The sequence below is a fragment of the Falco peregrinus genome, chromosome 6, assembly GCF_023634155.1.
Source record: "Falco peregrinus isolate bFalPer1 chromosome 6, bFalPer1.pri, whole genome shotgun sequence".
NCBI classification, from domain to species: domain Eukaryota; kingdom Metazoa; phylum Chordata; class Aves; order Falconiformes; family Falconidae; genus Falco; species Falco peregrinus.
In genome coordinates, this window is record NC_073726.1 from 1,800,409 (window position 1) to 1,826,332 (window position 25,924).

A 25,924-nucleotide genomic window follows, 5' to 3' on the forward strand; every position below is an offset into this window, starting at 1 on the left:
AACCCATCAAAATTTGACCAAAACTGCCATCTTAATACAGCCGCTTATGTAAGAATGATGTTTTAACATTTAGTACTTCATCAAACTTAAAAAAAAAATTAAAACCTTTAAAATCAAGAAGGAAAACAAAACCAAAAACAACCAGAAAAAGCCCCACGCCCCACAATTATCTGAAATTGAAAACTACTGAATATATACTCATATATTCTTAAATTACCTGCTTAGGCAAACCTATTTTAAAAAAATACTATTTTGGGTTGCATACTGAATTTATTTCCAAGGTTTATTTCAGGTTTATTTACTAATCAAAACAGATATTGGGCTACCCTTCTCTTACTCCTCATTACATGTTTATGAGCATCGTTTATACTGACAGAACAGATTCATAAATAAGTTACAAAACAAAAAAGTTAAAATAAAGACAGGCCCTGCCCCCTGATAAATAAGGTCAAGCACATCATGCATGACATCCTTACAAAAACCTGTGAAGTCTCTAGCAAAATTCACGTGGAACATACCAGGTTTTTTTAGAAGTTAACATTTCAACAAAATTAACAACCTATACTATACTACTGCACTACTATACATACATTATACATGGTGATGGATCAGAAAAATAATTCATTTCTGATTCATGAATAAACTAAATTATCAACCCATTTTAAGGGTTTGAATAATCTCTGTGAATCCTAAAAAAAATTTTCCTAATATACATGCGGGTACTAACTTGTCCTGAATGTAATTAATTCAAAACAAGACCTAAATGTTCACTTGCATACAAACATATCAGGTGAAATTCAGCATGGCTCAAAGAGGTAGCTTCATTTCAGAGATGTTCTTAGGACCAAAAAAACCAATATCACAAATGGAAAGTAGGCAAATTCAAATATAGATTCTTGGGAGCTTTTTAAGTAATAAACGTTTAATCCCATATTTTTTTTTCAGTGTCATGTGGTTTCCAGTGTACACACAGTAAAGAGTGAAAAGGTAAAAATAAAACTGCCATACCCTTAATATATTCCAGAATTCATAAATCATTTGTAAATTTAGTCCTTTTATAAAAGAATCCTTATATAAATCGGGGGGAGGGAGGGCATCAATCCCATATATGAAGCACAATTTAAGCCCAACATCACTGACCAATCAAAATTAGTGAATGCACTGCATCTCTCTGCAGTGAGGAGAAGCGACAAGGTAGGCTGTCATTCTGCAAAAGCTGCCCATCGCAAGCTTTCCTCTCAGAAGCATTGCTTTTCTTTTTTAGAAAGCTTGAATCTCAGTGGTGTCTCTGGAGACAAGAAGCCTTCAGTATGTTAAATTACTTTCATTATGTATTTTCAGATGCTTATTGATTCTACCGTAGGAAGAGTGGGAGACTGCAGCAGCCTGTAAACCAGAACTAAAGCAGTTGTATACATTAGCAGTATGCTGAAACAATGGCACAGTACAGGCACAAATTTTCATTAAGGTCATTTTTTGAAGATATGCTTATTACCCTCTTTCCCTTCTACTCTGCTAACAAGTGAACAAAATGAATCCCTCCAACCTGGAACTGCTTCACCTGCATCAAGAATTTATCAAATCTTTAGTGGAGGTAAGATCTGTTCCTTATTATGGTATGCAGAATAAGCAACATTTAACAAAAAAGAACTGGAGGAAAAAAGGGAAGAGATCAGATTCAACTTACATTAAGCGCTAGTATCTTGTTATATATGAGACCAGGAAATATTCAAATGCTATTTCCCCCTCCCCATTAAAAACACAATGGTAGAAAAATGTTATTTTGTATGAAAGTCTTGTAGAATATTGAGAACCTGTTTTGCTCATGCAACATAAAGACAGTACAGTTTAAGCTAATACAGTATTGGGGGAAAAAAAACATGTAATGCAACTGGGAATATTTTTTTCCTACCTCAGCAATATTTCCAAATATTGGCAGTTAAACATGTTACAGATTTATTCAGTTACTCTTTGAAGAATCAGATAGTCTGTAATTAGTGTATACTTACTGCTTTATGAAGGTTGGCTAACATAACTAATCTCCGATTGCTCAAAAAATCCCCCCTTTTGTTGTTTGGGTTTTTTTTAACTTATTTCTTTTATTACCCTGTACATTCAAGTTGTTTATTAAAAACATGGATTTGCTGAACATTTTTTATTTCAAGAAAGGAAATTATAATGGTGTGCAAATTAAACAAAAAACATATTTCCTATAAAGCTCATTGGTTCTGCTCGATTTCTCACTATAAGACAAGAAAGCTCTATGTACACAAACTACCTGCTCACAAGAGCTATAAAACTACATTTTCTAGCTCTAGTCACAGACACTCTACATCCAACAGTTATTGCTTCTAGTCAGGGTTTTTTTGTAACCTGCACTAGTTGGAGAACAGGAAACTTATCCAAAAAACTAAATTCATGTAAGTTGACAGAAGAATGACAGGATTTTACTAGCAAATAGTGAACACAATAACTGATTTCTAACGTAATCTATAAAATCCAATTTTAGAGATCTTTTATTCATTAAATAAGTGATATTAGAAACTATATTCTTGCATTACTTTAGTGTGAAATTGTAAGCCCTACTTTTAACCTTTTTTTTCCTCCCCTTCACAAGGGCATGCAGCAACTAATTCAGTTTTACAACTGACAATATGAAGAATGCAGTTGACCGGGTATCTTTCTAGCTGTATGACCTACAAGCAGCAGGATGCATCACTAAAATGTATTCTTAAGACATAAAGGAATTAGAAACAAAACATGGAACACACTTGTATTACCATTTACGTGCATGACACTTCAACAATATACATGGAAGACTAACACATCTGCTCAGATTTTCATTAAAAGAAGAGTGCAATGATTGATTCTTAAAATGGTGAGCATTTCTTAAAGAGGGATTTATAATTTAAAACCAGAATTGTGGAAACTACTGATGCATGAAGAAACAATGAAACATGAATTCCCAAAAGGAGAATATGCATACTTCACCAGCAAGCTGAAAAAGGTTTTAACCAAGCTTTTTCTATACTACTTATTTAATAACTTGTTTGTCATAATGACTAATGGATATTTTCCTCTCAATTTTATGGTCTGTTATGTATTCTCCTTAAATGAAAATAAATCAAATTAGGTAATTCATGCTTACTCTCAAAGCACATGAACTGGATTTTATGATGTATAGCAACTTCTTTGACTAAGCCGTCACTCAAAAGTAATGAGCAGGAATATTACAGAAAGAAATACGCAACCATTAACTAAAGGATGTCTACATATACTCTGAACACAGAGATCAGAAATACCATTTTTTTTTAATCTGGAAAATAAAACCAGGCTGCTACAAAATGCAACAGGGGAAAGAAATTAACATCACTTAAAAGAAGGTTTATTTGTTATTGCTGGCTTGAAACTCAGAACAGACACACAGAATGTGCACTGGTCTGTAGAAGTATCTCAGGCAATTAAGAAGTCCCCATGTTTAATCAAAATTTTTTGCTGCTGAATTGCTGGAACAAAAAAAAAAAAAGAAAAACAAAAGCCTGCAAGGAATGAAATAAGAGCCCAGCTACCACTTGGTTTCCAGGTTACAGTGCATGTCAAATATCTGTCAATGACACCATGTATCAGTTTATGACAAGCTGCTGCAATGATCTGAAAGGCCCTTGAGGCACAGAGAACAGGTAGGTCAGTGGTTGCATGCACCCCACCTCTGCTCAGCATTTGCAAGGGAACAGGCACTGTCCAGAAAGGTGATGCATTTTGTAAATTAGCTCCCTGCCTTGACATTTCTGCTTTTCTTTAACTGAAATCTCATCAATGCAACAAGAAGGTGATGTTTAATATATTCGTAAGACTTAGCACATCTGAAGTTTTCAGTTTTCGCAAAATTTCAGTTGGCATAATGTTAGAGTTAAGACTGTCATTTATGTTAGCAGATCTGCTATTTATTTCCTCCCAGCTTTTGCTAATACAAAAAACTCCATTTATCGAGTAATGCATTTGGAATGGTTTCCTGAAATCCATTCACAGCCAGGACAGCGTACACAGAGGAAATTGTATTCCTGAGGGTTAATATAAACCTAATAGAGATTGCCTAAATTAGAAATTAAACAAAGCTTTTGAAATATTTCTTGTTTCATTTCACACCTGAGACTAATACGTTCTAATTTACGTCTTTTATATTTAAGAGGCACATGTGAAATAACTGTTGAAGCATACCAAGAATTTTCATCATACAATTTGCAATTAATAGTATTGTGCAATTGAGGCTTTTCAGAACAGCAGATGAAATCCATTTGCATATTGTATCCCAAGTGTGCTTAATTCATACTTTCATTAAAAAAAAGAGTTCATTTTTGTTCACCTTAGTGCTACCTATTTTAATTGTATTCAGAATGGAACAAAGGTCTGCATATAAATTTATTTCATGCCAAATATATCCCCTCTTAAATTTAAAGCTTTTTCAAAAAAAAAAAAAAAAAAAAAAAGCCCTCAAGTATCATAACAAGAAATTGAGTAACCTCTCTTTTATTTATTCATTTCATTACAAACTCAAGAAGTGGCTGACAATACAAGTAACACAAAAATCAGGTATTACATGCAGATACTACATTTACAACCTGCTGGCATGTATAAAACAAAGCAGATGAACCACAAAAAAAAACCAACCTCCTAGATGTAATTAATGCTACTTTTTTTGAACCTCATTTGTTCCCAAGACAAACATGCTACTTACAGAAATCTGTTGAATTTAAGTGCAGTTTGTATATATATAAATATGTATACATTAAAAAAAAAGATAGATACCGTTTTCTTTTTAAGTATTATTTTCTAAAATTATTCCCTTAAATCTATTCTAGAATAAAACTAAATACTCTTACATTCCATGTAGGCACTGATTTCCTGAAGAAACTAAATACTCAAATCAGAAAAAGAAAATGTAGTATTTCCATAACAAACTCTACTCCCTCAAACCCATACAAGTTTTGCATTTGAAATTATATACCACAAAATTGTTGCAGTGGTTTCATACATGTAGATGCACACAAGACAAAAGTGAACAGTAGTCTTGAAGCTCTGTAAAAATTTGCTCAATTACAGAACTTTGTTTCAGCCCACAAGACTATTGCATACTCTCCATAAGAGGCTGCTAAATTGCCATAAATAATTTAAATGTTATTTGTATGATACATAAGCAACAGTGCTCCATGTTCCTATCACTTTTTCCACAAGAGCCTTTTTAAAATGATCTTGAGTAGGAATTTGTTTAATACTTAACAACATTCTTCTAAAAAGACCCTCAACACAATACAAAGGCAATGCACAAGCACAGTTTATTCAACAAATGGGCCCTTTGTAAAAACCACATCACTATAAAGCCCTGTATCCCTAAGTGGAAGCTTTTCACTTTGTTTTCTTTTGGGGTTTTTGGGGGTTTGTTTTGTTTAACCAAATCCTGCTTTCCTTTAAAACAGAAAGACCTTATTCTAGATCCTCAGGCTTTTGAGTCCATGCCAACTAAAGCTCTAAACATACAGTAAATGAAGAGTTTGATAAGAATAGATGCTTTTCCTCCCTCCTCCTTCCCCAACAGTTATCTACAATAAGTGTTAAAAAAAAAAGAAATCAAGTAGTTCCGTATTTTATTTCACCTTTCAGGAGAAAAAACAACTGCAACAAAAGAATGTGTTTCTCCCCCATTCTGGAAGTCAACATGCAGTCTGAATCTAACATTACAGTTCGAGATGCCATTGATGACATCGACACCAACATGTACCGACCACTGTCATATCCATTAAGCTTTCAAGTTTCTCTCACTGGATTTTTGATGTTAGAAATTGTTTTGGGACTTGGCAGCAACCTCACCGTGCTGGTACTTTACTGTATGAAATCCAACTTAATCAATTCTGTCAGTAACATAATTACAATGAACCTTCATGTACTTGATGTAATAATTTGTGTGGGATGTATTCCTCTAACTATAGTTATCCTTCTGCTTTCACTGGAGAGTAACACTGCTCTCATCTGCTGCTTCCACGAGGCTTGTGTCTCTTTTGCAAGCGTTTCAACTGCAATCAACGTCTTTGCTATCACTTTGGACCGATACGACATCTCCGTAAAACCTGCCAATCGAATTCTGACCATGGGAAGGGCTGTGATATTAATGACATCAATATGGATCATCTCACTTTTTTCCTTCCTGATTCCTTTCATTGAAGTCAACTTTTTCAGTCTTCAAAGCGCAAGTACTTGGGAAAATAAGACACTTTTGTGCGTGAGTACAAATGAATACCACACTGAGCTAGGAATGTACTACCACCTTCTTGTTCAGATTCCTATCTTTTTCTTCACTGTTATAGTAATGCTAATTACATACACCAAAATACTCCAGGCTCTAAATATTCGGATTGGTACAAGATTTACAACGGGACAAAAGAAGAAAGCTAGAAAGAAAAAAACCATTTCTTTGACCACTCAGCATGAGACTACAGACGTGTCCCACAGCAGTGGAGGAAGAAACGTCGTCTTTGGTGTAAGGACTTCTGTGTCTGTCATAATTGCTCTACGCAGAGCTGTAAAACGGCACCGGGAGCGACGAGAACGGCAAAAGAGAGTCTTCAGAATGTCCCTCTTGATTATCTCAACATTCCTTCTCTGCTGGACACCCATCTCTGTTTTAAACACCACCATCTTATGTTTAGGCCCAAGTGACCTTTTGGTAAAGTTGCGATTATGTTTTCTAGTAATGGCATACGGAACAACTATATTTCACCCTCTACTTTATGCATTCACAAGGCAAAAGTTTCAGAAAGTTCTGAAAAGTAAGATGAAAAAGCGAGTTGTTTCAATAGTGGAAGCAGACCCCATGCCAAATAATGCTGTAATACACAACTCATGGATAGAGCCTAAAAGGAACAAAAAGATTACCTTTGAAGACAACGAAGTAAGGCAGAAATGTTTAGTACCTCAGGTTGTCACTGACTAGATTTCAGTATTCACCAAAACACATCAAGCGGAATATTTGAACAAATTGTAGAAAAATACTGCCAAATCAGAAAAACTTTTTTTTACTATTGGCGAGACTGTACATTTTCAATATATATGTTATATAGGGTAGGTCTTGTATATTCAAGTTCTTCATTATGTAAGATATATGTTGCATGGCCGTTTGTTAGAGTAACACCATGTGTATATTTGTCAAAAATATTCAAGTCCTCTTTTTTAGAAAATAAATAGCCTTAAAGAAGTGCAACCTTTTAAAAATATTTGTATGGCTCAGTTTCTCTGTAAATATAAAAGAATTTTTTTAAAAAAATTCCACTCGGGAATACTTTTCTAAACAAAAATTCAACATTTTGCATGATATGGTATTTTGAAATTTAGTTCATAAACAGTACTGTTCAGAGATATATTCTGAATGCTATACAGCTACAACTTGGACTCATTTTGATCTCATATTTAGATAGCTATTTATTTCAAATTGCTCCGGCATGCAATTATCATGCACACACAGACGAAGCCATTTACGTGACGTCCTTCAACTAATGGTCAAAATTAACTGATTCTGAACGAGGGGAAAAAAGAAAAATTCACGCTGGTCCAAAAATTGACAGTACTTCTAAGAAAGGTAAAAAGTCTTGCATATATAATCTCAGATCCACAGTTTCTACATAGAAAATACATAATTTTGAACAATTACACAGTAGTAGTGAAGGGGCTAAGAGGGAAAGACAGGTTTTTGCCTAAGAAGGCAAAAACCACAGACAAGAAAGTTATTGGGCTTGATGCTAAACGACAACCAACCAACGAAGCAATTCCTGTGCCAAGGCTTAGATTTTCACACTGCAGGAGTTCAGCTATACCTCGAGTGTGACATGGAAACCTTTTATACAGAGATCTTTTATTCATACCATCTATACCGCTGTAGAAAGACATGGCTGCCAAGTGCCACAACTACAGCAGAAGGTAATTTTCTTGCCCTCAATAGCTTCTGTATTATTTTGACTTCTGCTTCACTGATGTCCAGTTTTAGCCATGCAACTACTTTGTCATAATCCAATCACCAATACTGCTAGCTGTTATTTCACTATTTCCTGGATGGCCATGGTATACCATCATTCCACAACCTCTTTTCCTATTTCATCTTATACCTGCAATGAAGAATCAATAAGCCCTAAGAAGTCATCATCATCCATAGCATTGTAAGCACAAATTAAGATTTTCATGCAAACAAATGTTTGTTGAGTGGTTTGCACTATCCCATGCTTAAAAAAATTCCTAATTTCAATGAACAATGGCTACAGTCATTGACTTAGTTACCAGTGATGGGGGGAGGGGGAAACAAAAACCACCAACCCTGCAAAATCAATTGGCATGACTTCAATTGTTTTGTTATATAAACTGCTCAGTGTGCCACCAGCTATCAGTGTAATTAAAAGGCTAGTTTTCAATAATTGGCTTCTATTAAAAAAAAAAAAAAGCAGAGCGATCCTTCCTTGACTATGAGAGCTTAGTTTGACTAAAATATTACGTAAAAAAATGAGGATTTCTGAAGCACTTTTCTGAAGTTGCATATATTACAAAGAAAGTGGTTTTAAGGGAGTAAAAAGCTATTTTCCATTACATCATTAAATTATTAATCATGTGTGTATTGACAAAACTGTGTGGTTAAAAAAAGAAAGCAGTACTTGTAATGTACCTTTACTTATGCTCGTGTCTTGGCTTACCAGAACAGAAGGCTCAAAAAAATAAGACTACAGCTCCATAGGCCACAAAGATCAGCCGCTAACAATCATCCAAATTCTACCTAAAAGTGTCACTGTCTGAGTGATAATGATTTGTTATCTAAAATTACTGTGTAACATACATTCAAACATAATTTCACCAGCTTTTTTCTAAAAGCTAGCCCAACAACACCTGCATTCAACTGTACCCACTTACAGTATTGATTTCACCTGAGCTACCCCTTGGTTCCGACAATAGAAATCCATCTTATTTGAGAGGTTGCAGGGAGGAAGTAAACTTAATGGGTTTATGCAAGAAACTTTAACAAAAAAAAAATCCTGTATCACCAAATTTATCACTTCAAAAACATTATTTCAGGAATAAGGTACTCTGAAAAGAAATGTGCCCCAAAAAACTAAGAAGGAACTATTATTTTCTCTTTTTTTGTAACACTTCTTCCTTTCCCTGCCTATCTGTCCTCCGTATTCTGAACACTAGAAGGAGAAGTAGGATTTCTAGGGTTAATGGCATAATATGATTTTACTGATTACTTATCTTCCAATAAAACATTCATAAATCTATTTAAAATAGTACTCATTTATTGTAAAAGACCAAAAAAATTGGAAATCATAATGACCACAATGCATCAATAAGCTTACATCAGGTCCTTATCTGAAATAAGCATTTAAGAAAAGCTTTCAGACTTGAAAGGTTTCCTGACAACATGACTTTCCTTTATAAAGTTAAATAAATCCTCAAGAACTACACATTAAGTGTTAAAAGCTCATTCATTAGAAAGTGAGATTCAATGAAGCAGTACTTCAGAACAAAGAGAAAATGTAGCCTAGGAATTAGTCAAAGAGATTAAGTCAGGTTTTAAAGGCTATGTCGATCACAGTCGTTGACTGCCTTTAAGAATATAAGCAAGTTCCTTTTTACATTTACTGTTCTTCAACTGTCATTAAATAAATAAATAGAAATATTTATATTATGTTGGACTATGCTATGAGGGCCACAGAAGAAAATTCTGAGTAATACAAGTAAGAATGTGTGTATGTAGGATTGCACATAGGAGTCATTATAATAACAGAATCATACGTGATCTGCACCACAAAGACAAATTTAACACAAACAAGACAAAATTAAGGGTAACTAGTAAATGAAAACTGTGTATCTTACAGATATAGAAGAGGATTTTAGGAGGGATATGAAGGTGTGCCATGGGTGCTTGACAGACAAGACTAAAACAGAACACAAAAATAGGCAGCATCACTGCAGAAAAAAGGGCAAATACATGCCATAGTATTGTACAATAAGAAGCCCACTACATTGTTAAAAATGATCTCACCACAGCGAGTCATTAGTTCAATTACATTTCACACCACTCAGCCTAAGGCAAGCAGAATTGTACAGGACTCTAAAAATATTAATTCCAGCAAACACATCTCTGAAACAGAAGCAACCACCACCAGTTCCCACACGTTCTCTGCCCCTAAAGTGTGAGCTGGTATCTGACTATGCTGTCTTTTAACTTCAAATGCATTTCCATTCAATTTTAAATTATAAAATGAGGTTTTCCCACAAAAAAAATACAAAGAAGCTGAGTACAGTGCCAGTAGCTATTAGAATATTCAAGAAGCACACCTCAATACACCAGTACCTCACAAACCAGTGAAATGGAAACATAAATACATCACAAATATCTAGTTTCAAGTTGGCAAAAATTTGTACAGATTACAAGGCACTGCTACATGGTCAGAAGTTCTGTTTACTGCATTAGTGCCAGGGGAATAGGAATCACTTCGGTGATTTCTAAATATATTAGATTAAAAATGTATGCATCCGGATACATATTAGATCAATACACCTCTCTTCCTTCACTGTTAGATAAACACATGCACATAATACAGAATTATTATACACCCATACGCTCCAAAAGTGGAGATCAACATTGGCATCTACCTTATGTTTATATGGAAGGTTTTTTAGTAAGAGTATCTCTGAACTGGACAGACAGGCACTATGCTCCACCATGCATAAACTTAAAACGCCTTCTCCTCACCACCACCTTTTTTTTTTTTATTTTATTTTTAAATGAAGTAATACATTCAACAAGCTATATAATTTACCTGGGCACAAGGAAGAATTTTTCTGCCGTTAACTGTTAGGTGTATCATACTGCAACGCACATAATAGTTATTTTTCAACATCAATGTACATGCTAGTCATCAGAATTCTTTGATAGCTCAGTATTTTAGACATGTGTTTGTTTCCTCTGAAGAAAGTGTTTTAGCTACCAATTGTGATTAAACCTTCAAAAGGAGAGAATACAGCATTCTTCACCGAAGTTTCAATGTAGTATTAAAAAAAATACAGAACACACTAACTTACCCTTCCCTCCTCCATTGCTCAAACATAATACCTCCAACATATAGCTAAGGACAATCAGCTTCTGTCTTAAACTTTTCCAGCTTTATATCAGCCAAATTCCACTCCCACTTCACACATTCTGCTGTAATATCACTGAATTTATCTGTTTTACACCAACAGGAGAGAAGAATCTGACTCTGCAATTACCTTCTTTTTCACAGAACACTTATGCAATTCAAGAAGGAAAATTAAACACAGGCTTTGGGGTTTGTTTTGCTGGGTGTGGGGTCTGAAAAAACGTAAGAAGAAAAAAAAAAAAAAGAAAAAAGAAAAGGACCCAGACTTAATAACTGACGAAGAGGAAAATTAAAATGGACTTATACCCAATGAGTGTTAAAGAAGAAGGATGTCAAGCAGGTGGAGAGTATAGGTCAAGAGGAAAAGGGCAGAAGGTGGAAGGAACCACTGCAAGGCAGCTGTGGCCATCAGGACCAGAGAAAGGTGGAGGGCAACATCCACCTGCCATGGAAAATTACTAACCTTATTTTTTAGATTATAATAAGCAAAAATACAAGAACTTATCTTTGAATCATTGAGCGTGATATGTGGTTTTGCTAAAATTGCTGGGAGGAGAGGGGAGAACAACATGAACAGCAGCTCCAGAGAAGGCTTTTGATTTAACAAATTACATACAGAATAGACAGACAAACCTAGAACACGCGCTATGTTACTATCTCTTTTTTCTAGAGGTAAACTATATCTTTTACCAAGTACAAAGTACACACAGACTACATGCATTCCAAGAACAGACCCGAGAAGAAAATGTTATTAGATGTCTGTTCCCAGTTATAAATTTTAATAAACGCTATTGGATTTTCCCCAAAATCAGTACTGGTCAAGTAATCAATTGGCTGGATGCTTCGAGTGTGTTTCACTACAACAGTATGTGTTCAATTACTGTTTTTTTATTGCAATTTAATAGCAATAAATTGAAGGAGAAATATCATTAGACATCTTTATGTTCTTTGCTACAATTATACTTCAATGATTATCATAAATTGAGCCAGAATGGAAGAAATATCTTCCTGTGTATTTACTTTATAGATTTCTGTATCGGCTGTTTCCCGAAATTTTCACATAATGAAAAGAAATTCCATCAAAATGAAAAAAAAAAAAACCAAAAAACACAAAACCCAAACAGATTTACAATGAAAGCTCTGTGGTAGGTAAAGAACCCGAAAATATTAAAACATTATTTACTTTTTATAGTTTGAATGAAATATATCCTTTGAATATAAGCATTTTTATATCCTCATTCTGATTCCTGACACTGCACAGCCAGCCGAGCAGGCTGATAGCACAAAGCTGTTGGCAAACCGCATGCCCTTATTTTCCTTCCAGGCTGGGTTTTTGGAAATACACTTTCGGTTTCTGTTACCCTGCTATGATCTCTAACTTCCTATCCTATCTTGGAACTGTTTGACTTGATACCATATCTCATAAACAAATCAATGTCACTGCTGAAACAACATTGCTATAAAATCTGTCATTCTGGCTATGTCAGACTGTTATTAACAAAGCAATATTAGTACAGCTTTACTTTCAACTGTACTAGGATCTCTCACAATCTGTTGTGAGATTTTACTTCAAATTAAACTCAATTTCAACTCCATTAGTAAGGGGAAAAAAAGCACAATAACTGATGACAACCTACTGATACTTTGTACCATGGTTTTCTTCCATATTCTTATTTCAAGATATTTTTTTATAAACCCCTGTGACAAATAAATAAAGATGAAGGAAGAAGTAGTACCAAAAAAAAACCCAGATTCCCATGTTAGTAAATGATTACAAATATTTTTACGAATAATTGGTGATAACTTTGTTTTGCATTTACCAGTGTACTCAAAACATAAAGAAAATAGGAAAGGAACACTATTTGCAGTACGTATCATCACAAAACAAGGGGTGAATGTGAGCACTGCTGTTGTAAAACACCTTGACAACAATGAGGAAGATCTATCATTCCTGCTAACAGCTAGTAAGTGAGATTATCAATGAACTAGAACAAACAAACAAAAAAGATGTGAAAAGAATCTATGGGCAAAGGAAAGGTTGTGGTTCAGTAACAACAGCTGCTTCCACAGACTAAATACCTAACCCAAAAAGAACTCTTATGGAAAACTGATTTTTTGTGTTTTGCCAAAATAACCCACACCTGCACATATATGGAGTATAATATAGCTAAAATAAGAAGATTTAGCATACATATTTGTTGCTACTGCAATCAGTAAGGTATTTCATGAGAGATTTTGTTTCAGATACAACAGACTTTCCATGAGTACATCTGCATGTAGTAAAACAAAGAGTGTTAGTTGAGTTACAAATTTATCTTCTGAACAGTCACCAACACCAAATCATAAGAGATTTTCAAATTGAGTAAATGACTTCATTTTCCATGTTTAAATGCTTAAGTTTAATAATTTTGACCATATGAGGTTATATGCCCCTAAATATAAAATGGAGCTATACAGTTCATCTGCAGTTGCATCAAACATGGACAAAACACAAAAAAGTGCACACGAAGGCAAGCTAGACACCTTAAAAAAGATTAATGCATTCAGAAGCTCCAGACAAATCTTGCCTCGGTTGTACAGCATACAGAGAAGATTCCAGAAGCAGTTTAAATAAAAAGTTTCCAGCTTTTATTCCCCTTTATTAGGTCAGTGAGACTTTGTTATGCCGCAATTTTGTTTCAGTCAACAATCTCAAGTTTCTGCTACATCTTTAGTTTGCAAGCAAGGTCAGTTAAAACCCGGGGGGGGGGGGGGGGCGGGGAGAGGCACGCATGACAAGCGACACAACTCTTTGGAATTGTAGCCAATCTGCCAATAGACACAGTATATTCTCAAAACCATAGGATGTTCCCCCTTTTAATGAGGTTAGATCTTCACATCTTTCATTGAAGTGGCATGAAAAGAGATATGGGACCACACTCTCCTTCAGCTGAAGAGAGTCTAGTCTGCCTTTAAGATAACAAAGTCAGTAATCTGGTCTAGTGCCTGCGAGCAATGGAAGGCTGGACCTGAATGGTAAACAAATAAAAACACCGGACTACTTCACCTTCCAAACCGTAACTGAGAAGACTTCATAAAATTCTTGATTAAACTAAGACTTGAAAACTACGTGCATGAGTCAGGAGACAAGGAGGAAAACCTGCTCCTGTGAAAACAGCCTATTTTTAAAGCTGTTTCCTATGTGCAAGAATTAAATCTTACTCTACACTACTCATTGCTTTGTATTACGTACAGCAACACCTTCACTGATGTTTAAGGCAAGGCAGAAATGACAGCTACAGCAATACTGGCTCCCATCCAGGACCTGAACAAAGATTATCTTCAGTCTTCTTTTCGTAGCTGTTTGGTTAGATTTTTTTAACCTGAACCAACTCATGCTTTCATTAGAAATGAACAGGATAAAAGTGGTTATTAATAAGATTTGAATAACCAGTATTTACTTGAGGAATTACAACAAAATTATGTATACAATCTCATTTTTCAATTATTTTATACTTCTGAATTTGCCAGGCCTCATTTTCCAGCCCTTCGCTCTTGTCATTTTATTCTCTGCTAATCAAAGAGCCCTTCTGCGACCCTTTATTTTCTCCCCATGAACGCACCTCTACAGCCTTAATCTTCAAGAAAAAGCATCCATTTAATATCCTACTATGACATGTATAATTACATTTATTCCCAGGTAACCACAAAACTATTTTTTTATCTGTACAGCACAATTCCTTATACCAACTGCAGAAGTACATATTTGCATGACATAGCGACATGAATGCTAGAACCGAAACAACATTGGTAAAACAATCCCAGCATGGATGCAGTCCAATTCCAATGCTTTACAGAGGTTTAGTTACAGTATTTTCACCTCTGTAAAAACTGATATCATATTTTTATTTTTTTTTTTATGTTTTATTTAAAAAGCATTTTATGTGTGTATGTTGAGCATTCAAGGTGCTCTGCCCATTCACAATTGCTCCTCCTCCAGCGGTCTGCCTTAACCTGAGGTGCACACCCATAGAAAACTACCACTACTTTACGTACCTCTGCTCCTCTCCTCCAGCTCCCCTAGTAACAAAATTACCTACCAAGAATGTAGAGCAACTGTGAGGTGAAAAGAAGATGGCATAATTAATTACTTACTTACATAGGGGAACAATACCTTAAGGGAGATTTAATTCATCTAAACTGTAGATTATGCACATAAAACAAATCTATAATACATCTACACGATTTCTTTAATCGACTAATAATCAAAACATACAAATCTGTTTGACAACACATATCTTCCATAAAAAGGTGAATGACTACCATTGATTTAGCTTTACAGCCTGGAATTCTTCTTTCAAATGAATTCAACTTCTCTACTATTGTTCTATAGCACCTTTGTGTCTAACTGACTTTGATTTCAACAGAAATACCCTGTTTCTCCTTCTCAGTGTTGGAACAACACGAGTTGGACCTTCCCCATTCAGTAAGGAGTTACAAGTGAATGACTCTGGGAATCTAGTACATTTGTGTAACATCCTCCTTAGTTATTGTTGGATTACAAGTAATCCTTACTTTGTGGAAGAACAAATTACCCTGCCTCCAAAAATAAAGCAAGAGCATTTACTTGAAAATTCTCCTATTCTAAATCTTTATGAATCATCTGGAAACCTGTATATTAATTAGATTATTCCATGATAGGTGTCTTTCTGGTTCCTGCCAGCCATGGACTTTTCTGCAATATTTTAAATTTATCATAACTATACTTTACACTTGTAATGTATTCAGCTGTGTTTATATATTGTTTTCCAATTACAGTTGTTGTCTTTTCGCTTTGTCACTACATTAGAACACGCCTTTTAATAAGACTACCCTTTCTTGATTGCCAAAAAGCAAGTATTTCACAATATAATATAGTCTTCTCATTAAGCTTTCAATTTTCAGGTTTGTCAAAATACATTTGTCCAAACTACTGAAGATCCTCTGCATCGGAAAATTAACTCTTTCAAAAATGAAACATTAAACACTGGCTCTGTTCTGTTTCCCCTTATGCACCATGACTTGCCACTCTCACAAGTGGCTTCCAAATGCAGTAAGATAGTTTATTATAAAGGAATCCAGAAAAATGTTTTCCATGTTGATAATTTCTATATTAGAAATTGGTGATCTTTTACCACTGGTTACAAAGAACAAATAGTCTAGGTTCCCAACAACATGCTTGGACAGCAATGCTTTCATTTTTCTGGTTTACTTCAGTGGGTTGTGAAAGTAACATCTTTTGGTTTTTGTTAGCTGGCGCTCTGATCCATGTGCATTCACAGGTACTTCTACTGTAACTTCTCATTCCATTACCCCCTATGAAATTTTCCAAACATGATTTGCCACCACCATTGTTTGATCTTCTAGAGAGTATTCTAATCAAATGCTCACTTCTTTCCCTTGGAGATCACAAATTACCTGTCCATTTCATCCATTTCTATTCTCTCTTACTCTGGCCATTTCTGAATCTGATTGTTCAAAAAGAAAAAAAAAATGCATCTGTTTTCTCAGACACAAAACACTGAAGTGTTATTTCTGAATAACCAACTAACAGTGTTCTTCAGTACAACCACCAGGTTATGCGATAATAGATGCTTCAGTCCCAGCAGAAAGAAAAAGGTATTATGAACCACTTCTCAGTGCTACTTCTTTGACCACTAAACTAATGATTTCACCACCGGCCACAGAAAAACAAAAGGAAGAACACATCCTCCCCGCTACCTTCAGATGACTTCCCTAGAAAAAATACATGTGACATTTCTTCACATCTCCATCATGGGGAAGTGATTATCTACTAAACTCAAACCACTGAGTCTGATCACCGTAGACATCATTACTCTGGGTCTGGGAGAACTAGCCTGCAGCTTGCTATTGAATTTCCAAGTACATCAACGCTCTGGAAAGGAAGAGAACAGAGAAAGTTATAAATGCCAATTCCTACCAGAGCTTCAGACAGTGCATACGCAGACCTGCCTGAAATATAAAATTGCCATTTCCTTGTAGAACCTCCACACTGAGTGGAACAGACAACAGGATCTGCACTCTTTCAGACAAAGCATTCTAGCTGTAAACGGTGTCAAACTCTACAGAACTAAATGTTTCCATACTACTTGTCAGTGTCACTGACTTGTTTGTTTACATAAGGTACTGAGTCTTAGCTCTTAACTGTTTACTTCAACCTTTATACCTATTGAAATGCAGTGGGAATACACCACCACCCAATTTAGAGATGACATCTCTCTGCTTTGCCGATACACCTGAGTTAACTTATTTTAAATTACGTAATCCAACTTGCCTTCCTTTTTCTTTGTTTATTACAGTATGTAAAAGAAACTACAAATTATTTTCAAACTCTTGCCAGCTATTCTTACTCTTTACAATGCATGATAATTTACAAGATACAAAAAGATAATCTTTCAGACATTCACAGCTAACTTCTGTCTCTCTTCCCTTCTCTCTCAGCCAAAAGGAATTCTTTAAAACTTCTCATCTCTGATGTGCCCATATTATTTTAATTATTTTTTTTTTTTTACTAACACAGACTTCTAAAGTCAGTGCACAAAAAAATACTAGACTCAAAGGCACACTGAGCTTGCAGGTATCTTTGGGTCTTGATAATTTTTGTACGTCACTTGGAAACAGAAACCCATAGCTTTCATTTCTACTTTTAATTATGTACTTTTTTAAGAGTATGACTACGCAGTAACAGAATACTGTTTCAAAGTAATTAAAAAAAAAAAAGGAAACAACCCTCACCCCCCCACCTCTGAAGTTACATTTATCCTGTATTTGACTAAACACAAACATGCACAACTACAAGATTATCCATGTTACCGGTTCTTCCAAATCCTTTCCCATCTCCATTCTCACGAGACACCTAGCTAACAAACACAAAAATACTTCCTGTTCAAACACTTACAATGATCAAGGGATAAAGCAGAAACGAGGTCCAAACACCCCTACCAGCTGCAATACCATCCTTCTGGTGGGGAACAAGTATTCCCTAACAGCAAAACAGAAACAGGTTTGGTATAATTCCTCTCCACTCTATAGGGATACTTTGAGAAGACAGCAGAAGGGGAATTTTGTAATTAGAGAAACAGAATGTAAGTACAGTTTTCAGATTTGAGAGTCACACACTTGAATTCACTGACTGCAAAAGAAATCAGCAAAAACTGGAAAAAATCCACCTTATAAGACCTGGCCTTTCTATTTAAGCTCCTAAATTAGCAAGTGTAGGATTTTGTAATCACCAGTAACTTCTTCCACATCTTCGTTCTTCCACTGCTCCCTTCTGTTCCTCATTTCCAAACAGTTCCTCTTTCAAAATTCCCAAGCCCCCTCTGTTTCAGCCTTACCCAGGTGAGACTGCAAACTACAGATATATTCTCTGGCTCTCAAACCCTAGATCATCTGATACATTACCAAAGCAGATGGAAAATACTGTAGTTTCCATGTTTTTAAGAAATAAGCAGTTCTGGCTTAATCTCAAACACAGAACTGAACGTGCTACCAGGCAAACACTATTTGTGCCTCACAACAGTACACAAGGAAGTTTAAATGCATATTAACTGAGCAGCTGCATGACCACTGCTGCTACTCTGCTGTCCTGACAATAACTCCTCTCCTAGCAGAAAACACTTTTTGGTTGTCCACCACATACCCCCTTTCTTCATTCTTGTCCACTATCATTTCTTTCCCACCGGAGTCCTCCGAACTGTTAGAAGCAAATAAATCAAGAGCTGTCACTCTTTGTCTGTCTCCAGATTTTACTCTACCTGCTGAAGCCCAGCTCAGTGTAATACTGGCCTACAACCAAAACTTCTGTATGTTAAAACATGACAATAGTAATCATAATTTATATTAATAATTAAATAGTAGCAATCCGATTCAGAGCAACAGATAATAAGGATGCTGAAAGAGCAAAGGCTTCCAGAAATGTAAGGAACAAAAGGTGTGGACATCTGTAACTGGGAGCAAGAAAGAGCAAAACACAGAGAATAGTCTTTAATGAGCCTTAGTTTTTCAACTAAAAACTGTCAGAAGTATTCCACATGCTACAGCAAAGGTAACTTGAACACACTGTAATTAACTTCTGACATAGCCTTGCTAAGGGGACATCAATAACATACATCTCAGGAACAGGTTAACAACCTGACATAGAAAGCAGAGTACTAAAACCATTTTAAACTGATACACAGCCCTCTGACAAAGTCTATATACTTGAGAGTAAAATTATAAAATGCTTAATAATACAGCAAAATCAAATTCTTCTAGTAGTTATAGCTAAAATACTAATCTCATCAAAAACAGAAATCAGCCTAATGCTAACATGAAAAAATAGTTTCATAATTCACTCAATACCGCAAATGTGAAACATGTTTATGGTTCTTTAAAAGGAAACTAGACATCAAGAAAACCCACCATTACAATTATACCTGGATTAATTTTCTAGAACTGTATGCATAAAGACAATTAAATTTCAAGAGATCTGAATAGTTATGACTTTGGAAAACAGTGACACAGCAATGAAACTACAATGAAGCTACAGTAACAGAAAATAATTTTTTAAAAACCTGAGGAAATGTAAATTCAAGCCCTACTAACTTAAATATTATGTTGAAAATCAAAATTCCAACAGGATTTTTTTTTCTTCTATCAATTCAGACTTGTCTTTTCTCTCATGTGCCTGTAATTATTTTGTGCCTTCTATTGAAAATGGTTAGAAAAAGAATGTATGCCAGAGATTAAGTAAAACATACCTACTATTTATATACAACCCTTTGTCTAAGATAAGGTTTCCAAGCTAGGAATCCTAATCACAGCAAAATACAATCTGATGGTAAAACCTGTATGTTCTGTCTCCCTGGCTCAAAGAGAACAAAGATGTCATACACTATTAGCTTCTTATGAAAAATTGTATTAAGTTTTTCAAGTTGTTTTGGTACATGCACATTAATCCAGTATCTTATAGTGAATAGTTCTCATTAATGAACTTGTTACATACTATCAAGATATTTCTTTCTTTATTTCAAAAGCCAGCAAGAAATAAACTAATATCCACAGAAGCTCCTTAATTCTGCATAAAAGGTAAAGATGGCATGAAATAAAATTAGATGGCCTAGAACAAGATTTTTCTGTGCATAATTGAAACAGAGAAAGTAGTAAGTGTGTGGTATAGCAACTACAGAAGAGCACAACTAGCTTCTACATTCATTACACAAAATAATTTGGTTGTACAGCATAACTCATTAAATAACTAAGCAGAAGCTTGAATAGCTCTTCCTTTTATGTGATTTTACAATAAATCACGTAATGACTTTGGCAAACATGAAACCAGGAACAATACTAAGAAAATAACAAGATCTTAGTTACCAAGAGGATTTTTTGTTAGCACTATCCATAGCTTTCATGGCACTCCTTTCCTTGAAAAGACAGATAATTACAAACGTTTTTTTCTGTTTTTAATCAATGTATAAAATAACAACTTCAATTGCCTCTGTTGTATGAATGTAAGCTGAATGGTTCTATCAACACTATCACATTAAAAATAAAGAATAATTATTTTGCAATATATATGACTGTCAAAGAATGACCAGTGTTGTCCATGAGAAACATAGTAACTAGTACATACATATTTATTACACAATTATTTTGTGATTAAATGTACTATTAACCATACACAGTTAATCACAATGTAACTTGAGCAAAAGTCTGTCATTTTCCATTTTTACCAGTGATACTGAAGAAAAGCAGTTCAGACAGTGCATTCTACATGTATTTCACATGTGACACTGGCTCCATGTTTGTGAAGTACTTCTCATTATTTTTACATTTTTTTGTATGCCTGATTTCAGAAAAAATAAGCTTTTATATAAAAATGAGTTCTCAAGTTTCCCAACAGTTCAAGACTCTGTTTTAAAGCTACAAATATTAAGGCTCTTTGAGTATTTAATTATTTTTTACATCTGCTTGACCTTCCCATCAGAGGGGGGGGGGGGTTGGCTCGGAAAACTACAAATAAAAACTTTGCACAACAACTTTTTGCAAAATGTTCCATCTTATGGTAACACAGCCTCAGGAAAAACAAACAAAAAAAAAAAAACCAAAAAAAACCCCCTCAACTGAAAGGAACATGACATTGAAGGACATGAAGGACACTCAACTACAGAAAGGCATAATATATTTTAGCCCAAACCATTTCAGTGAAAGTCTGACAGTGTTACTGCTAACACCACCAGGGACAGAAGAAAAATGTTTTAGCAAGATATCTACACTTACTATGGATGCAGATGTACCAAGTGAAGCAGTGGCATTCAAAAATAATGCAGATGGCTCTGAGCCAGTAATACAATTCAGTCCTTCTCAGCAGTACTAATTACCTCAGGCAAAGCGTCATGCCAGCATGTCCATGTAATTTCTATTAATCAAATCAGTTCACTTACCCCTACAGAACAGTGCATTGTGCTATACAGACATATGCTATATTATTTTGGAGGACACTAAGTCTACTACAAGGCAATAAATTGCAATGCATCTAAATCCCTAAACAAAAGCACCATGAAAAGCAACTTTTCCCTCCAGACTTATGTGTGTTGTTTCTTATGAGAAACTGCGCACAGCAATATTAATATCAACAAATCTGTCTGCTCTGTGTACTAGCCGTGAAGGACCTCACTGACATGACGGTAACCAAGTCTTTCCTCACTTTAATTGCAGGCAACAAAAGACCTGCCTTGGCAATCATACACTCTATACATTTTTGCTTGGAATAAAAAAAAAAAAAATTAAGTTCATTGTCGCATATGGTATGTGAAGAAGGCAGCGGTAAAACATGGCTACCATAGTATCTACGGCAGATGTTCAGACAGCTTACCATTGCAAGTTTAGTAATACATGTGTACAGGTACACAACACACATTTAATTGTTACTCCAAAAAACACAGCAGTTAAAATTAAACCATTTTTATACAACAATATTCAACCTGAATGACAAACATTAGTCAGCCAATCTGCAATCACTTCAGAATAAGTCTCTGTGGTTTAGCCAGATTAATTACGCTGTTTTAATACTCAATTAATAAGGCACACTGTGGAAACAACAGGTACAGATAATTCCAACTTGCAATAGATATGGATAACTGGTATAACACAAACAAGTATGAACACTTACTATTAAAATCATTTATTTAGGTTTTCAATAAATTAGAACTGTTGTTTCCCGAATACTGACTAGCAGCACTTAGTATTTTAATAAACACAAAACAATACTCAGCACCGTTCCCAAATACTAAAAACTTACAAGAGTAAATTAGTATCTTCCTTAAAAACAGCTGGGTCACTGAGAAGTGGATAGTTTGCCTTCTTTCCTGGCAAAGGAAGAAGATCAAAATACACAATGCTTACATTCACATAGTCACTACCACCTTCCTTTTCCTGCTTAGTACATTCTCCTACAGAATATTGACATAATAGTTTTTGAGGGTCAATTTTTGCAGCACTCCAGTAACACAATGAACTGTGTGAAGTTAACTTGAATGTCAGTCACAACCAGAAGAGAAGTAATTGTGTCAGAGGGGTGAGCTGAAGGTCTTTGAGGAGATTTATCTACTATTTCATCTGAAGCAGTGATAAGAAGAGGCTGAACTAAAGTGACGGCATGAATTTTCCAGTCACAGTCCTAATATTCCAGGAGGTATGCGGGCACAGAGCCCAACAAAACAACTTGTGGGAAGCAAATTTTACATTAAGCAGTCCAATTAAAAAAAAAAAAAACACACCACTAAATAAACACACACACACTCACAACCAAAAAAAACAAAACAAAACCTTCCCTATAATACATTTTCTATTAACAGAGTTGGGGGAAGCACCTCTGAAAGAAACAAAGGACTTGTAGCAGGTCAGCTTACTCAGTCCTCCTGCTTCAAGGCAAAACCTCTGTATCTAAAGTATTCCTGGTATATGCTTTATCTAAACTGCTTTTTAAAAAAGCTTCAACTACTGACATCACAGCTCCTCTGCAACTACCATTACCATCAGAAACACTTCCTAACATTTTTGATAAAAATTTTCTTTGCTTCATTTCAGGCCCATTACTTACTGTTTCAATCACAGTGGATATGGAGAGGCCCTTTACTCCCTTCTCATCTGAAAAACTTTCATTTATCTGAAGAACGTTACTCTGCCTCTTAGACCCCTCTTCTCCAAACCCACTGCCCATCCACAAGACCTTCAGCCATCATTACTGCTGTATTTAGGACTTTCTTCAATTAACCTACATCTTCCTTGAATGAGGTGCCTCAAAAGGGATTTGATTCTGCAGCTGAAGCATGAACAGAAGATTTGTTTCAAGTGCACTGCACACAACACCCTGCCTTATAAAGATCAGTACAAACTCCATCGCCAACATCATGCTCATACAAAACAACAAGTGGCATGCACTCCATTTGTGAGGAACTACAAAGACTCTCTGCAGAATGCTATGCTATCCACCCAGTCATTTCTCCTATTCCTGCTGTTAACAATAACTATTTATTGCTAGGACTTTGCACTTGCCAGGAAGAGAAATTAAATCAGTTCACCTAAGATGTGTCTCCAATTCACTAAGAATATTATTCATTTTAATCCTGTTTCCCAATGTTCTTTCCATTCCTCTCTGCTTGATTATTACTTGTAATTTAATAAGGATATACCGCATAACATCACTCAAATCATTAATGAAAACACTAGCCAGCTGCAGAACACATTTCAACAAAACCCCACTTGATATATTGTTGGGAATAGTGAACAACTGATGATAACTCTTGGGGCACAGCTTTCTCAAAAATTCTGCATTCACTGTACAACGTTTTCAACTGGATTATATTGCTGACCCCGCTAATGTGACATAGTGTCAAGTGACCTATCTAAATGAAACTACAAGACAGTCAATGATCTCTCTAGTCCTAAGACCTGTTATGCTGCCAACAAAGAAAATATGGTTGGTTAAACAGGATTCATTCTTGATAAATCTATGTTGCCTACTACTTAATCGCACCTTTATATTCTAGGCTCCTAAAATACATTATTTGTTTTAGAGTAGTCAGCATTGTCCTGGAACAACTTCTATATTGAAGACACCCAAAACTGTATTTCAGTAGACCCCTTCCCCTTCATTTTATGGCTGCACATCTTAGTCACAGACTAACTCTGAGTTAACAAAAGAGCAAAATCACGGCTGCTGTGAGGGCCTGCCTACAAGTATTACATACTTACAAGGTCATTCAAGCAAATAAATTTACTTGCTGTGAAATAAACTCTAGTACAACCATATATAGAGACTAGAAGTTCATTATAATCATAAGACATCTAGGCATTTATATGAATAATGACAACATCAGTTATAGGTATTTAACAAGCAAAAGCTATAAATCCTTTGCTGTCCAAAGCTAGTGCTGTAACTGCTAGATGGAATCAACAACCTGTCCACAGTCAAGCTAGATACTCCCTGCACAACTAAGAATTTCTTCATCTTCATCTGATCAGTTACTGGCCACTTACAGACAGTGATTTCTGCATATCCACATACAAGAGAGCAGATTGTTTAATCCCTGCATAATTTCTTCTGTGTATAGTGTATACACTTTCTTGTAACATTCTGTGGTTTAAACTTGCTTAGGGATGTTTCTTTTTCACTTGTATTAAATCGTATTAAAATACCACCAAGAAGCATAGTCAGGGCATGTAATTCACTGCATTAGGCCCTGTGTGACATCTGAATATGTCATTTGCTTTACCTATCAATATACTGAATTTGATTGTAAAATATGAAGAATCATCACTAGAGAAGCAGCTAATAGCTTATTCAATGGACTATCAGAGCTCTGTTTCTACTTTGCTAGAGAACCCCAAAAAGTGTGTTAGGAGGTAGAAGAGTTGCAGAAGGAAGTGTGAGGTTATATATACACACACATATATATTAATCACATTTAATCTCTAAAAATTGCATAGGGAATTAATTTCTTTTCTTACTGTGCCAAAGTGGAAAGTTAATTTCAAAGAATGAGAAAGTCCAACACAAGAGGAATTTTAGATCTACTTTAGCTTTAAGTAGAGATCTCAGTGAAAATATTACCAAATGCTTTCAAAGTAAAGTTCTTAACATCTTCTACTGGAGCTAGAGATGTGCAGAATAGCAGTAACTTAAGAAAGTATGTAATTAAAAAAACCCTTCCCAGTAAAAGCTACTATTTCTTGTAGTTCCTCTGACTGACCCCTACTTCTAATTTCACAATTTTATATTTTTGTATCTTTTCCCATCACTGCAAAATAAACTTCAAGACACAACTAAGTAAAAGCTGTAAGTGAACTAACATAGATTTGCTGAAGAAATAGATGTTGAATACATACACCTTAAACAGGCACACACGTTTGTGTCCCCCAAACTTATACACAGACTACAACAGTATGTAAAAACTAAATGGCCAGTTAATACCCAGAATAACCCCTGTAAGTAATAAAAGATATATTATACTATAGAAAGTGCAGAGCTTTCAAAGTAGTATCACAGTACTGCTGCTTTCAACAAAGCAGAAATTATATTGCACCACACAAAATAGGAAAGTAACAAACACTGGGAAGAACTCTTCCCTGACAGAGCACCAAAAGGGATATTCAGAAATATCTGGCTAAAACTACAAATTAATATTAATCTTGGCCATGACCTCCAATTCAAAAGCAAGTCTCCATGACAC

The 25,924-nt window shown here is 35.2% G+C and overlaps 2 protein-coding genes across 3 annotated transcripts in view; one reads left to right on the forward strand and one right to left on the reverse strand.

Moving 5' to 3' along the window:
* Nucleotides 1–25,924, reverse strand: part of COG5 (component of oligomeric golgi complex 5) — a 183,336-nt gene that overhangs the window by 144,877 nt on the left and 12,535 nt on the right. The window lies entirely within an intron of this gene.
* Nucleotides 1,049–7,252, forward strand: GPR22 (G protein-coupled receptor 22). 2 transcript variants are annotated; one of them, XM_013303181.3, is made up of 3 exons: nt 1,049–1,594; nt 2,618–3,680; nt 5,659–7,252. In XM_013303181.3, the coding sequence occupies exon 3, from the start codon at nt 5,684–5,686 to the stop codon at nt 6,983–6,985; it is 1,302 nt and encodes a 433-aa protein (XP_013158635.1). In that variant the 5' UTR covers nt 1,049–1,594; nt 2,618–3,680; nt 5,659–5,683; the 3' UTR covers nt 6,986–7,252. The 2 variants fall into 2 exon arrangements, with proteins under 2 accessions (XP_013158635.1, XP_027649585.1); XM_027793784.2 differs by having other exon boundaries at nt 2,618–7,252.

What these genes read in the sequence shown, in the direction of transcription:
- GPR22 (XM_027793784.2), top strand. Translation starts at nt 5,684, where the DNA reads ATGTGTTTCTCCCCCATTCTGGAAGTCAACATGCAGTCTGAATCTAAC.